This window comes from Pogona vitticeps, chromosome 2 (genome assembly GCF_051106095.1).
Source record: "Pogona vitticeps strain Pit_001003342236 chromosome 2, PviZW2.1, whole genome shotgun sequence".
In the NCBI taxonomy this organism is placed as follows: domain Eukaryota; kingdom Metazoa; phylum Chordata; class Lepidosauria; order Squamata; family Agamidae; genus Pogona; species Pogona vitticeps.
This window is the reverse complement of record NC_135784.1, coordinates 137,321,928-137,337,312: the sequence shown is the minus strand read 5'-3', so window position 1 is coordinate 137,337,312 and position 15,385 is coordinate 137,321,928. Positions and strand designations below refer to the sequence as shown.

General features: G+C 43.3%; 2 protein-coding genes across 2 annotated transcripts in view; one reads left to right on the top strand and one right to left on the bottom strand.

Moving 5' to 3' along the window:
* The window catches only part of ACSF2 (acyl-CoA synthetase family member 2), a 69,934-nt gene extending 63,383 nt beyond the window's left edge, over positions 1-6,551 (bottom strand). Inside the window, exon 1 of the mRNA XM_020815218.3 lies at positions 6,266-6,551. Within this exon, the coding sequence (XP_020670877.3) occupies positions 6,266-6,363 (98 nt within the window). The 5' untranslated portion in view covers positions 6,364-6,551. The remainder of the gene's footprint in view (positions 1-6,265) is intronic.
* Positions 6,552-7,222: 671 nt separating this feature from the next.
* The window catches only part of LRRC59 (leucine rich repeat containing 59), a 25,569-nt gene continuing 17,406 nt past the window's right edge, over positions 7,223-15,385 (top strand). Inside the window, exons 1-2 of the mRNA XM_078386076.1 lie at positions 7,223-7,323; positions 8,877-8,953. The gene's annotated coding sequence lies outside the window, so the exon portion shown is untranslated. The remainder of the gene's footprint in view (positions 7,324-8,876; positions 8,954-15,385) is intronic.

Here is a 15,385-nt window from a genome sequence, read left to right as displayed (position 1 = left end):
GCATTGGTGTGTGTGTGTGTGTGTGTGTGTGTGTGTGTGTGTGTGTGAGAGAGAGAGAGAGAGAGAGATGTTTTGGGGGTCATAAGAGTTACACATGGATTTTGAACTACATGGGAGTCCAGCACCCCTACCCCAGTATTGCTGAAGGAAGAAGCATAAACCATATAACTGATCTATCATTTACTCATAAAGTAACAATATGAATGAGAATTATGTTATTAGTCATGTTTACTTTCAGGAAGTGGTGCAGACAGATAATTACAGACCGGGGGAGGGGACACACATTGTGTTTGTTTGTTCATTTAAAATATTTTTATCCTGCCTTTCTCCTTAAAGAGGACCCATGGCAGTTTACATCATTAAAAGACAATATTTAAAGCTAAAAACAGCAAGTATACAAATATTTTTAGCATCAAACAAATATCACACTAAAAATGGTAAACCAAGGCAGTTTTTACGCCCTCACTGACACAATTTGCTGTTGCCATGACTGCAGCATTGAAATCTGTGGCAGCCACTGAAAAACCATACCAATGAAAAATAGAAAGGAAGAAGACATTCAGCCCTGCAAACAGGCAGAACTTTTTGAGGTGAGAGAGAATTCTGTTACACCCACTCGCCCACTCACCATGGAAAGCCACCAAACGAGTTGCCACCAATTTCAGCTGTTAACACCAAGTTACAGCAGAAACCTCATCCATAGTGTGATCCTTGATGGATTCCAGGAGGTCCAGTGCTGCCACCTGACTATCCCTATTTTCAACCATGGGCTGCTGTTTCTGTCACATTACCTGTTGCTCACTTGGTCATAATGGGGAAGTCCAAAGTAGAGATGGGCAGGAACCAAAAAACAAACCAGGAAGTTCGTGGAAAATCGCTGGTTCATTGGTTGAGGTCAGTTTGGATTCATCAAAACCAATGAATCCAAACCAACTCAAACCACTTTTTTTTTTTTTACCATTTCACAAACATCCTGGTTTGGTTCCTCTCCACTTTCCCAATGCCCCTTTCTTTTCCCTACCTGCTCTTGTTGTCTCCTCCTCTTTGTCCTCTGCCGCTGTCACCATCTTGAGAGACAATGGTCCGGCTTCCCTTCCAGGAGTTGGGCCTCCTGTCTCTCAAGATGGCAGCAGCGGAAGAGGAGGAGGAGACAGGACCAGGTGGGGAGGTGATGAGGGAAGTGGGAAGCAAGCTGTGTGTGTGTGTGGGGGGGGTATTTTCCCCTCCCCCCAGGCAAGAATCTTTTTAAAAAACAAACTGATGTGTGGTTCTCTTTTTTTGAAATTCAGGTGGTTCATGGTTCATGGCAGCCCACGAACGAGCCAACACTTTTGTGGATCGTGTCCATCTCTAATCCAAAGCTGTGGAGCCTTGGACCTTGGCCCTAAAGTTCACCACCAGCTGCATCATCACTTTTGGAGTGAGGGACTGAGGCCCCTCAAAATTAAAATGAAATAAAATATAAAAGAAAAGGAAAGGAAAGAGACAAGGTATGTAAAAGTTTAAAAAGTAACTTCAGTTCTATTGATTTAAGTTTTAAATTGTCATACATTTTAAGACATGGGATAATCAAACTTTAAGAGAGTATTTCCCTAGTTAGGAGCTTCCAGTCTGCTTATACTACCCATGACCAAATGCAGAAACCCAAAGGCTTCTGCGACTTGCTTCTACCTAAGGATTGGGGGCCATTCCATTTGATAACAGTGTACATTTGCTTTCCACAGCACTTTTTTTGTTTGTTAATTATCCCTTGTTGCTCAGTGTGGACTAAATGATGGACCAGAACTCAGAAGACCTGGGTTTGAATCCTCACTTGACCATGGAATCTCACAGGTTAGATGGCACATAAACCCGCTCCTTAAATAATTCTCTCACCTTGAAACCCCTGGTAGGATTGTTACAAGTCAGGTGCAATTTGACAAGACATAACATATACATAAATATCCCTTGTTGTTATTGGTAGTTTCTGGGCAAATGGCTATGCTTGGTGATCTTATAGGTATTTTTAAGTGAGTGTGAATAGGGCTACACTATCAGAAGGGAGAAAGCTAGTGCAGGCTGCTTGGGAATGGTCAGGTTTGGCTAGAACTATCTAATCAAGGCTGACGGTTTACACAGAAATGGCTCCTGACAATATTGTGAGGAGGCTTAATAAGTGAGCCAGTTCAGGATATTGGCAAATTAATCATTTCTCCTGCTTAGCAGAGGGAAAGGGAAATGAAAAATTTATTTTGACTGTATATAGACTATTGCAGATGCATGGCATCATTTATAAAAATAAAAACAAAAAAACTTTTCTTTGCCTTCTCTTAAAGGCCTGTAGCCAAAGCCACTGCTGTGGATTCAAATACAGGGAGTTTTTCAACCAGCCATTTAAGGCAAGGCAAAGAAAAGTTTCTGCAGTTTTTTAATACCTGGTGTAGCCTACATATACAGTATTTAATAAATAAATAAATAAATAAATAAATAAATAAATAAATAAATAAATAAATAAATAAATAAATAAATAAATAAATAAATAAATAAATAAATAAATAAATAAATAAATATCCCACTTCCCCTGTCCTCTGCCAAGCAGCGGAAGTGATTGATTTGCCAATATCCGTAATTGCCTTCCTTATTAAACCAATTTGTGATACTGGCAAATTCAAAGAGAAAGACTTACTTTGGATAAGTTCTAGCAACCACACAAGCAGAAACTGATCCCAACCACAGCAAATTGTACTCACGCTAGAAAAGTAGAAGACCCTTGACAAGGGCCAGAAAGGGGTATGCATTTTGAACTGTGGTGCTGGAGGAGGCTCTTAAGAGTCCCCTGGACTGCAAGGAGAACACACCTATCCATTCTAAAGGAAATCAACCCTGAGTGCTCAGTGGAAGGACAGATCCTGAATCTGAGGCTCCAATACTTTGGCCATCTCATGAGAAGAGAAGACTCCCTGGAAAAGACCCTGATGTTGGGAAAGTGTGAAGACAAGAGGAGAAGGGGATGACAGAGGATGAGATGGTTGGACAGGGTCATCAAAGCTACCAACATGAATTTGACCCAACTCCAGAAGGCAGTGGAAGACAGGAGGGCCTGGCGTGCTCTGGTCCATGGGGTCACAAAGAGTCATGAACAGGACTAAACAACAAAGAATGCTCTAGGGGTGGGCTATGCCCTCGAGCAAAGACATCTCTTTGCGGTTTTAAAAACACACCACTCCATTCCTGCAGCGCTCCAAACAGCGAGCTAAACAGCCCCTGGATTCAGCCTCTCTACTGCAGAACAAAACTGAATTGCAGTGTAGCCTGGATTTCTGTTCCTGTTTAGTTAACCCTTATGCTGACACTGGGAGTTATCATGGCATGCATGACATACTTTAGAGAGGGGAGGGGGGAATCTGGGCCGGAATAGCAAATTGAAACAAGGTGAGGAAAGCTTTCAAACATGTGACTGGTATATGTTGGCATATTTTCTAGCATTCCTCTTTATTTTGGGTTGGGGGAGGAGCCTATGAATTTTGTTAGAAGTGCAGTTGTTAAGCTGAAGATCTTACAGACCAGATCCTATAACACCAAACTTGGATTATCATCCCATTCCAAATGCTTGGAGAGAATAATAGAGAGGCACAAGGCCCTACAGGGGAGAGGGAGTTGGCCACATTGCATGTTTCCCACACTTTCAGAGGCTTCCAATAAGCAACTCAGTTTAATTAAACAACAGAGTTCACCTTTTAATGAATTTGCTGAACCCAGTACACATCCATTTCCTAACCAGTATTTTGTAAATATTTCTCTCTCTACAAAGGCACAAAAAGTGACACAGAGCCTTCCAGGGGCAGAAGCCTGGCACCAAATAACAGGACATAATAGAAACATACTCAGTTTTTAGTAGTATCTGAATATGGTAACTGAGCCTGGCAATAGATGAGCCCGCCAAGAAAATAACATACTGTACAGCGCTTGCCAAAAACAAACAAACAAAAAAGTGTTCCAGGCATGATTAAAACATAACTAACTTATCTTGCTGACCTTTACCACTCTTTTAAAATGTCTGTTGATTCTAGGCTAAGTGTTTCAGTTCTATACTGTAATACTGTCCCTGTGGAAATCAGAGAAGAGGAAAGCCAAAGATATTCAGATTGCTTTCTGGATAAAGAGTTGCACCACACATGTAACTCATTTTTAAAAAGCTCATGGTTAATCAAATTCACTCTACAGTGCTGCCTCGCTAGATGATGATAATCTGTTCCATTGAAATCGCTGTTTAGCGAAATCATCGTCTAGCGAAAAACATTTCCCCATTGGAATGCATTGAAACCTGTTTAATGTGTTCCAATGGGGAAGAATCGTCGTTGTCTAGTGAAGATCGGCCATAGGAAAGCTGCTTTGCAAACCGCCGATCAGCTGTTTAAATAGCTGTCTTGCGAAGCTTAGGTCCCGAAAACACCCGTTTTGGGAACACGGAGGGAGCTGTCAAAATTGTTGTGTAGCAACAATTGTTGGTCCCTTGCGAAGCAGGGACCAAACATTGTCCAGCGAAATTCCCCCATAGGAATCACTGTTTTGCGAATTGCTATAACGATTGCAAAAAGTCAATGTCTAGCGAAAAAACTGTCATGCGGGGTAACTGTCTAGCAAGGCACCACTGTACTTGCAACTTGGAGGTGGGTGGGTATGAATTAAAAGTAAAGGAAGACAAAGCCCTGAGTTTGCGCGAGCTGAGCATAGCTGTTGATGACAGAACCTTTTGGAGGCCACAGATTCATAGGCTTGCCATAAGTCGGAAGTAACCTGATGGTACCTAAAAATAACAACAAAATGGTTTTGTCCTGTATAAGCTAGAAATAAGGCCAATAGTGCTGGATAATGAGAACTGCATTCCAACAGCACCCACTGGTTGCTCTGGATTGTCTCTTCCTTGCCAATACTTTGCTGAAGGAAGGAAGGAAAGGAAGGAAAGGAAGGAAGGAAGGAAGGAAGGAACGAACGAACGAACGAACAAACGAACGAACGAACAAACGAAGGAAGGACTGCTTCACTTTGTTTGCCCTCTACACCCAGGGAAAAGCTTTCTTTTATTTTTCAGGGTTGTTATCAGGCCTTCATATGTATATAATACAACCACAAGCCTAATAACAGTTGCCAGTTTGAACAGTATAGCATAAAGATTTCACCCAATTAAAATACTGAGATTATAAACAGTGAAAAATAGTGGTGGGCAACTTGTGGCTCTCCAGATGTTGGAGTACAACTCCCATCGCTCTTGGCAAGTATGACCAATGGTGCAGGATAATGAGAATTGCATTCCAACGACACCCACTGGATGCATATTCCAGGGATAAAAGAACCAGATCAAGCTGCAACTGTTCTTTGCTCCTCAAACACCTGTAACATGAAGAAATAACTCTACAGGTCCCTGTGTATTCAAGATAGTAGTGTGAGGCTTCATATATTTCACTCTGGTTTGAACTGCCACCTACCCGCATGAGAGTCTGAAACAACTCTCCCTGTTGTGATCAAAGAGACCGGAGATAACAGCAGAGATAAACCTTAAAGTTGCCATAGTTGGGCTTACAGAAACACAGAACAAGAAAGCTGTCATGAAACATCTGATAAGGAGACATCTAGACTTGTTCTCTGTCTACCATCCTCAAGGCACAACCCCCTTCCTTTTAATAATTCCTTTTTTAAAAACTGGGAAAGTCAGATTCCTAATTCACATAGTGGACTAAGTAAAGGAATAAAGCAGTGAGAGTTAATGTCCAAATTTCTCAGGCTTGCTCAGATGTGCAGAACGATTACATGCCTAGACCCAGGGCTACCTAGGGAGAAAAAACATCCCTGAAAAATTCACTTTGCGCTGTCTCTGCTGCACTAGCTTGCTTGGGGATTAATGGTCTCTTGACAGCTCTCACCTACAGTAGTCCCAAAGAGCCGGTGTCCAAATACAGTACTTATAATTTCCCTCCCCTTCCAGAGCGCACCGTGACCTCCCGTGACCCCCTCCTCCTCCCTCAAAAGACCTACCTCCCCACCCCGAGACCCTCCGTGCCTCACACGGATATCCCACAGCTCTCCCTCCCCTCCTCTGTCTTCGAGGCTGGGACCCTTACACTCCACCTATAGCAACCCCAAGCCCTCGGGGCCCGCTACCTGCTAAACCGCTCCCCCACCCCCACCACTACCCCTTTTCGCCGGCTCCCTCCAACCCCATTTCCCCCTGGGCAATTCCCGAGGAGCCCACCATTTATCCTGGCGCTCCGGTCCCTTGGCTCCGTACCTGAACCGAAGAATGGCCCGGAGGCCAGGGCGAGTCGCCAGGGCAGCCAAACCCTCGCCGGCGACTCTCTTCCACAAGGCGGTGGCAGAAGAAGCCATGGGTGCCTCCCCCCCCCGCGCCGTCCCGCTTTTTTCCACGGGCAGCTCCTCTCCCTCAGCCCAGGAGCTGGCAACTTTCTCTCTCGCTCCGGCTGGGAAAGAGCCACCCCACGAGCCGGAACTTGTGGGGCTACAAAGGGGCGGTGCTGGCACGGCCTCAGCCCGCCTAAATAGCGCTCCTAAGGAGGCGAGCGCGAGCTGGGAAAGCGCCCTGGGGTGGCCCCTGTTCGGAAGGGCGCGGAAGTGCAAGCGAGCTCTGGCGGGACCGGCCGCCTCGTTTCTTCCCAGCCTCGCCTCCCGCGCTCTCCCTGTCCAAAATCCCCGCTCGAGGTGGAGGGTAAAAGCCAGGGGAGGCGGCTGAGGAACCGAAGGCGCCTCTTGTCCTCCTGGCGAGGCGGGCGCGAAGAAAAAGAAGCCCGGGTAGCGTGAGTCCGCCACTTCGCGCCTCAAAGGGGTGTGTGTGTACGCACTCATTCGGTCTCCCTTTCAAAGGCGAACGTAAGGGCTGCTGAGAAGGGTCTCTGCCTTCCCCCACTGGGAAAAACATTGGGCACGAACGTCCGCCGTGAACTTTTGACACAATTTTTTCCCTACGCTATCCATAAAAGGGTGGTGCACAGCCTGCGAAAGAGAGATTTTTAACAAGGAAAGCTTGCAATATATGTGGTTTTCTAGCGCTTCAATAAAGGTGTCACCTGACCCTTGTACAGTACTGTATTTGTGTAACCCTTAACCACACGGCCTTGTCTTAATGCTTTCTAGGAAAAGCAGGAAGACTGATTCCAGAATGTGGACAAGAAAAGGGATGTTTCAGCCCTCTACCCTCATCTGCACGGTCTGTGGTTCAAACGAGAAGTCCTGCTCATCCTTCGGTTTTAAACATGAATGGGCGCCAGGGGCATGAGCGACAATAACAGTCATCCGATGTCTGTTCTCAAGGAGAGTTATGCAAAGGGTTAGGCAAATGTGTGTGTGTTTAGTCGTTTAGTCGTGTCCGACTCTTCGTGACCCCATGGACCAGAGCACGCCAGGCCCTCCTGTCTTCTACTGCCTCCCGGAGTTGTGTCAGGTTCATGTTGGTTGCTTCGCAGACACTGTCCAGCCATCTCATCCTCGGTCGTCCCCTTCTCCTCTTGCCATCACACCTTCCTAACATCAAGGTTTTTTCCAAGGACTCTTTTCTTCTCATGAGATGGCCAAAGTACTGGAGCCTCAGCTTCAGGATCTGTCCTTCAAGTGAGCATTCAGGGTTGATTTCCTTTAGAACTGATAGGTTTGTTCTCCTTGCAGTCCAGGGGATTCTCAAGAGCCTCCTCCAGCACCACAATTCAAAGGCATCAATTCTTCGGCGGTCTGCTTTCTTTATGGTCCAACTCTCACTTCCATACATCATGACAGGAAAAACCATAGCTTTGACTATTCGGACTTTTGTTGGCAAGGTGATGTCTCTGCTTTTCAAGATGCTGTCAAGATTTGTCATCGCTTTCCTCCCAAGAAGAAGGCGCCTTTTAATTTCAGGGCTGCTGTCTCCATCTGCAGTGATCATGGAGCCCAGGAAGATAAAATTTGACACTGCCTCCATATCTTCCCCTTCTATTTCCCAGGAGGTGATGGGACCAGTGGCCATGATCTTAGTTTTTTGATGTTGAGTTTCAGACCGTTTTTTGCACTCTCCTCTTTCACTCTCATTACAAGGTTCTTTAATTCCTCCTCACTTTCTGCCATCAGAGTGGTATCATCTGCATATCGGAGGTTGTTGATATTTCTTCCGGCAATCTTAATTCCGGCTTGGGTTTCTTCCAGTCCAGCCTTCCGCATGATGTATTCTGCATATAAGTTAAATAAGCAGGGGGACAATATACAGCCTTGTCGTACTCCTTTCCCAATTTTGAACCACTCAGTTGTTCCATGACCAGTTCTAACTGTTGCTTCCTGTCCCACATATAGGTTTCTCAGGAGACAGATAAAGTGGTCAGGCACTCCCATTTCTTTAAGAACTTGCCATAGTTTGCTGTGGTCCACACAGTCAAAGGCTTTCGCATAGTCAATGAAGCAGAAGTAGATATTTTTCTGGAACTCTCTGGCTTTCTCCATAATCCAGTGCAAGTTAGCAATTTGGTCTCGAGTTCCTCTGCCTCTTCGGAATCCAGCTTGTACTTCTGGGAGTTCTCGGTCCACATACTGCTGAAGCCTACCTTGGAGGATTTTGAGCATAACCTTGCTAGCATGCGAAATGAGTGCAATTGTACGGTAGTTGGAGCATTCTTTGGCACTGCCTTTCTTTGGGATTGGGATGTAGACTGATCTTTTCCAATCCTCTGGCCACTGTTGAGTTTTCCAAACTTGCTGGCATATTGAATGTAGCACCTTAACAGCATCATCTTTCAAGATTTTAAATAGTTCAACTGGAATGCCATCACCTCCACTGGCCTTGTTGTTAGCCAGGCTTTCTAAGGCCCACTTGACTTCACTCTCCAGGATGTCTGGCTCAAGGTCAGCAACTACATTGTTAGGCAAATAGCTTGTCACTAAGAGAGAGGCAGAAACAACAACACTCCTGCAAGATGAGGCACTTGGAGAAAAGTTTACTGTGAGTTTATAAGACATTTTTATTATTTACTATAAGCAGAATACTCTACAGTATTTAGTACTGAAAGACTTGAGGCCAAAGTGATTTCCTTGTTCCCAATTCCTTATCCTCAGGAAACTTTCCAGCATAGCTAACATTTGTACGTCTCTGCACCACAAATAAACTGACATAATATCTCTCACTCCATGAATGTGAAACCTACCCCTTTGAGATAAGACTCTGAGCATTTATTTCAGCAAAAGACTAGGTTCCTTGTTGGTTTCCATTGGTTTTACTATGATTGGCCTAGATTGGTAAAATTAATAGTGCTCTGTGTGTACAAAAATCTCTGGGCTGGACTGAACTTCCTGGCATCTCACAGTCACTCTGGGATGCAAGGGTATATAATTTGAGGTGGACCACAGCTTATTCTGTGATGCAGAAATCTATTTCTTTATTCCTTTCTAGGCCCCACCTCCTTTTCACTTCTTTTTTCCTTATTATTGGCATGTTTTTATTATTTTAAAAAAATCTGTATTTTTTGTATTTTATGTAGCCAAGCATATTGGGATCCATATCACTGTATCCATGTAGCAATGCCTATTGGGAAATGTGTACATGCTGGTTCAAATTTAGAAGAGGTCAGTTTGCACTGGGAGTCAAACCAGTCATATGACCTAAGATATCAGGGATACAAAGACAGGTTGATCTACACTTGACCTCTGGTTTCTTGTAAAACAGTGATCCCCAATCTTTTTCAAGTCGCAGCTCCCTTTTATAATAGCCAAGTAATCTGGGACACCACCCCAACATGTTTTCATAAAAAGGCATTTTCGATGCGGTAGAGACATCCCCTTCAGGAATTAGAGGCTTCTTTCTCCCCCAAAGGGTCTGATTCTCATACAGACATGTACAGGCTAACTTCAATATCCAGCTCCAAAAGATGAAGGAAGAAATTATTTAACAAGGGCTAGAACACATATAAGGTAACCCAGGACCCCCTAGAAAATACATTGTGACTCCCTTTGGGGAGGCGGTCACATCCATGAGGTTGAGAAGCACTGCTGTAAACAATGACGAATTTACCTGAGCTTCCTGGTTCCTGAGCTTTATCATATGTAAGACAAATGTAATAGACTCCATTGTTTTGGGATGTGTACGGGGTAGAGATGGGCATGAACCAGCAGTTTGTCAGTTCGTGCTGGTTCGGTGGATGGTTAAACAGATGTTCTGTGGTTTAGTGCCCCGTTAGAAGCAGTGCCCCAGCTTCCTTGCCCCTCCTTCTCTGGGTGCTGCCTCTGAGTGGGCACTTTCTGGAAAGGTAAGGGCATCAAACCACAGAACATCTGTTCAGCTATCCGCCAACCTGGCGCAAACGGCTTCCTCGCAATGTCACTGATCACTCAACTGTGAGTAACTCTTTGAAACTTTTCTAGTTCTTGTTGTTAAAATATCGCATTTCCCTACATATCAATCTAGCAGAGGTCGGCAATGTGCAGGCTGCCAGATGGTATTGCTGCAACTTCTATCATTCTTCACCACTGACAATAGTGAGAAGGGCTGATGGGAGCTGCAGTCCAACAAGATCTGGAATGTCCCACCTTGCCCCTCCCCCTTCCCGGCCAGCTACAAGAAGCATAAAATCTTATGGGCCAAAGGCTGCAAACATAAATGTTCTAGCCATAAAAATGACAATTGCCTCAGTGTACTGTCATATAACAGTGCAGGCCAAAGTACAAAAGATGTTAAGCTATGGATGGCGGTTAGAAATCAGACATGTAGTGTCTGCGTGATTAACCTATTGAATAAGTTTCTATAAATGATGTTGACATGTATCTGATTGTTTATTGAATGGTGGCTTCTGTGAATTTCCAGTTAACCAGAATAATTTTTCTGGACTTATGACTTAGAAACCAGGCAAAAGGTCCCACATGAGTAATTCTACTAGGGTGAAATCAGACCAGAAATAGTGTGCATTTTAGACCATTTATGGCACAATTTCTTGTGAGCTATTTCTCAGGGATCACATGATGTACAGGCAATAGCACTCCAGTTTCACCCTAATTCTTGCCCAAACTGGACCTTCTTAGTCCAATAATAGGGTTACTCTTTTTTAGGGGGCAGGCTACAGCAATCCTCTGATGGATAGAAGAGTCACTTTAAGGGAGATTACTCCCAGCAAAGAAACCCTTTCCAGTGTGGTTTAGACATTAACCTTTCTTGCTGTTTGATTCACATCATTAGAAAAGTTACTTTTTTGGCCCAGAATTCCCCAACCAGCAAGACAATACATGCTTTATAGTCCAACCTATATATAAGGTTAGTTGGCTGATGTGACTTGCTAATACGCCAATTTAGGGAACACAAATGATTCTGGGAATAATGTTGGGAATTATGACATTTACTCTCACAAGCTAATCTTTTCAATGTATTCGCGAAGGCTTTCACGGCCGGGATCTAATGGTTGTTGTGGGTTTTTCGGGTTCTTTGGCCATGACCTGAAGGTTGTTCTTCCTAACGTTTTGCTAGTTTCTGTGGCTGGCATCTTTAGAGGACAGCACTCTGTGCTCTGGTACAGTTTGCTTGGGAGTTGAGAAGTTATGGCTGTGAGATCAGCTTTTGTCCTTTTCAGGAGATGGGTGATTAGTGTGAGTGGCCCCAGCCACTGTATCCATGATGAGGCAGCAGGTGCTGGTGATCAGTTAAGCTTTATTGGAGTCAGCATACAAAGAAAAGAAAAGAAAAACAGTGTCTCTGTAGTCTATTGCAGGATGGGGCCTCTAGCCCCAAGCAGCAGGGATGGAATTGGTAGCTTTCCATCCTTCCAGGGCTGAGAGAATATTCTGTCCCAGCTCCAAGGGAGTTACTTCACTCCCATGGCAGCTCGTCTTGGCTGAAAGGTCCAGGCTGTTAAACAGTCTTTGCCAGCCAAGTCCCCCCAGCACAGTCCTTAATCATTTGAAAGAAGATACACACAATGCATTATATGTTTTTACTTATGAACCTTCCGCCAAGGTTAATTTTGCTTGTAGCTGCAATCTGTAGCTATTCCAATCATGGCAAAAAGGCTGATACAACATAGTCTTGATGCTTTGATGCTTCAAGGAGGACACAAGCCCCAGAAGACAATCTTTGGCTGTAAAATAATAATTTGTTTGTACTGGAAACATACAATACATTACAATACTGATTGGGGAAACAGACTTTGTAGTGATAAGATGGATTGGGTAAAGGTAAAGGTTCCCTTGACAATTTGTCCAATCGTGTCCGACTCTAGGGGGCGGTGCTCATCTCCGTTTCCAACCCATAGTGTTAGGGTTTATCTGAAGACAATATTCCGTGGTCACGTGGCCAGCGCGACTAGACACAGAACACCATTACCTTCCCAGCGAGGTGGTACTTTATCTATTTGCATTTTGCATTCTTTCAAACCGCTAGGTTGGCGGGAAGCTGGGACAAGAGACCGCTCACTCCATTGCGTGGATTTGATCTTACGACTGCAGGTCTTCCGACCTTGCAGCACAGAGGCTTCTGCAGTTTAGCTCACAGTGCCACCACGTCCCTTAAGATATATTATATCTGCTTAATTATTCCATATTTGTTTGTCTCTTTTTCCCATTGTTGTTCTTCCCCTTTTTCCCCACCATGCCATAAATTTCTGTTTGTTGGGGGGGGGTGTGAAGCAATAGAATGGGAAAAACTCTTGTACAATATATTCATAAATCACTCTTGGACTCGCTGTGCACTGCTTATTATTTCACCTGTAAAAATACAGCATGCGTTTCTGAATTTATGTTGCTCTGAAGATAATAATGCTCTCTATCTCAAACAACATGAAGCTACTTTTAGGACAGAATATGGAGAGACAGAATGATTTCCTAATCTGCAGAAGTGCAGACAAGGATGCATTTTATCTCCTTTTCTGTTCAATTTGTATGCAGAACATATACAGAAAGCCAGGCTCTGATGAAGGAAGGGAAGAAACGTCAATAATTTAACATATGCAGATGACACTATCTTACGTATTGGCAGAAAGTGAAAGAAGAAAGTACCAAAGCAGGATTGCAGTTGAATCATGACTACAGAAGAATTACACAACTTTAGCATTGACAATAAAGAAATTTAAATAGTTAAAGACTTTGTATAACCTGGTTCAATCATCAATCCCAGCGGAGACTGCAGCCAAAAAATCTGAAGAAGACTGAGACTTGGAAGGGCAGCAATGAAGGGATTAGGAAAAGACTATCTATTGTAAGGGTGTATCACTGGAGACCAAGACCAAGACCATCCAAACTCTTGTATTCGCAGTCACCATGTATGTGAAAGCTGGACAGTTAAGAAGGATGACAGGAGAAAAAATTATTTGTTTGAAATGGGGTGCTGGAGGACAGTCAGAAGCCAAACAAGTGGGCCTTAGAGCAAATAAGAGCAAATAAAGCCTGAACTATCTCTGGAGGCAAAAAATGTTGAAACTGAGGCTGTTCTACTCTGGGTACATCATGAGAAGCCAGGATTTTCTGGAAAAGGCAATAACATAGGGAAGGTTTAAGACAGCATGAAAAGAGGAAGACCAAATGTGAAATGGATCGACTCCTTACAAGAGCTGAAAATAGGACATTTTGGAGATCTCTCATTCATAGGGTTGCTATACATTGAAAATGACTTGATGCCACATAACAGCCACCACCTCAAACAGCTTATGACTGAATTGCCAAATAAACTTACTAAACAGTAATCACTAAAATATTTGTGCATCCTATAAGTATGCAAACATTTGTACCATATAAGTATGGTACAAATGTTTGTAATAACAAATAGATAGAAATAGTAAGATAGAGAAAATATCGAATCGCCCATTCAAGTTCAAATAGAAATTTTCTGTCTGTTACACATTAACAGCCTTACAATGGAACTCTCTGATTCCCACAAAAATTGAAGGTCATGCAGTCAAGTATGTCAGAGGACTAACAGAACAATGAGTGTGATTTGAAGTGCTTCCCTGAATATATTCCTCAAACATTTTAAATATTTTGAAAATAAGTTTAAGGTTACTTCTGAGTGGTGACAATATTCGAGTATACTTGTGCTCTAATTATAATTATCTTCTTGTCTTAGATAAGGTGGTATTTAAAGGCTGGGAAAATTCTACAATGAAATGAACTCTTGTGCACAGACTGGTGATTACAGATTGCCTATAGATTCTTTGAAAAGGAAAGATTAACAAAACACAATAACCTGAACACTTTCATGGAAGCACTTAAAACCTCCTTTGATCGTTCCAGTATGCCTTTGACATACTTAGCTCTATGGCCTTCCATATTTTTGTGCGATTCAAGTCAGTTCCGTTGTCTGGCTGTTAATGTGTAAACCACAGAATTAACCACTCTTCGGAGCTCACTGACAATTAGCAAACCAAATTTATTTTTGAAAGGTAGCATACCAAATTCTGATGTCAAATAACCTGACTTTACCTGAGGGTTCCAGATCCTTTTGCTCCTCAGCGTAATTCTTGGAAACTATACCAGCCTTGGGAATACAAAAGTTGCCCATCTCAGATAAAGAATCTAGATTCCCAGCTGAATGCCTGATGAAACATGAAATGGAATGATCTTGTCCAGGATGGCGAGGGTGGACTTCTATTGCTATGATGAGAGGCTGAAAAATAACCACTGTCTGTGAAGGCATTTAGTCCCAGAGCAGACTGGTATTCATGGCTTGCTTCTGTACCTATTTTATAATCCTGCACCATACTTTTGATAATTCGCCTGGGGTGTATCTATTGCCCTACTACTTTTTTCTGGTTTCACTAATTCTGAGAATCTGTCTACAGAATTGGGTTAGAAGGTTATGATTCACAAGAAGATCAATGAAGTGATCGCTAGCCTAAGCTGCCACAGCAGGGTCGTAGCACTGTCTTTTCAGAGGGCAGTGGACATAATGTTTCTGTTGCATCATGCTTTAGTATTGCATAATTTTAAAAAGGTCTGATTACATGGCAGAGAACTAAGGCAAAAATCACTCTGAAAAAGCTACAGCAAAGTAAGCTGCAAATGGGCAATGAGCCCATGACCTCTGAGGGTAAGTGTTCACTGTTTTGTGTCATAAACAAAGTGGGGGGGGGGGAAACAGAACTCACCAGTCTCCACAGAGTGAAATTCCTTTCTTCAACGTCCTGCTGCATGAGTCTGTTTCTGTGAGAAGAACAATGACATGTACTGTAATTAAGTAGCTTAAGTCTATGCATGGGAATAAGCCCTGCTAATTGTGCCGATCCCCATACCCCCACAAGGAGAATCCATGTCTCCTGGGTGATACAAAGATTTCCTCTTTCCACTTTGGATTGTTTATCTGTGCATCTTGCTGATGCCTGGGGGAGTGCCTTGGACAAAACTACACCATGAATCAAAGACTTGCAAACCAAAACAAATTGAATACAATTTTACAATTAAGCCT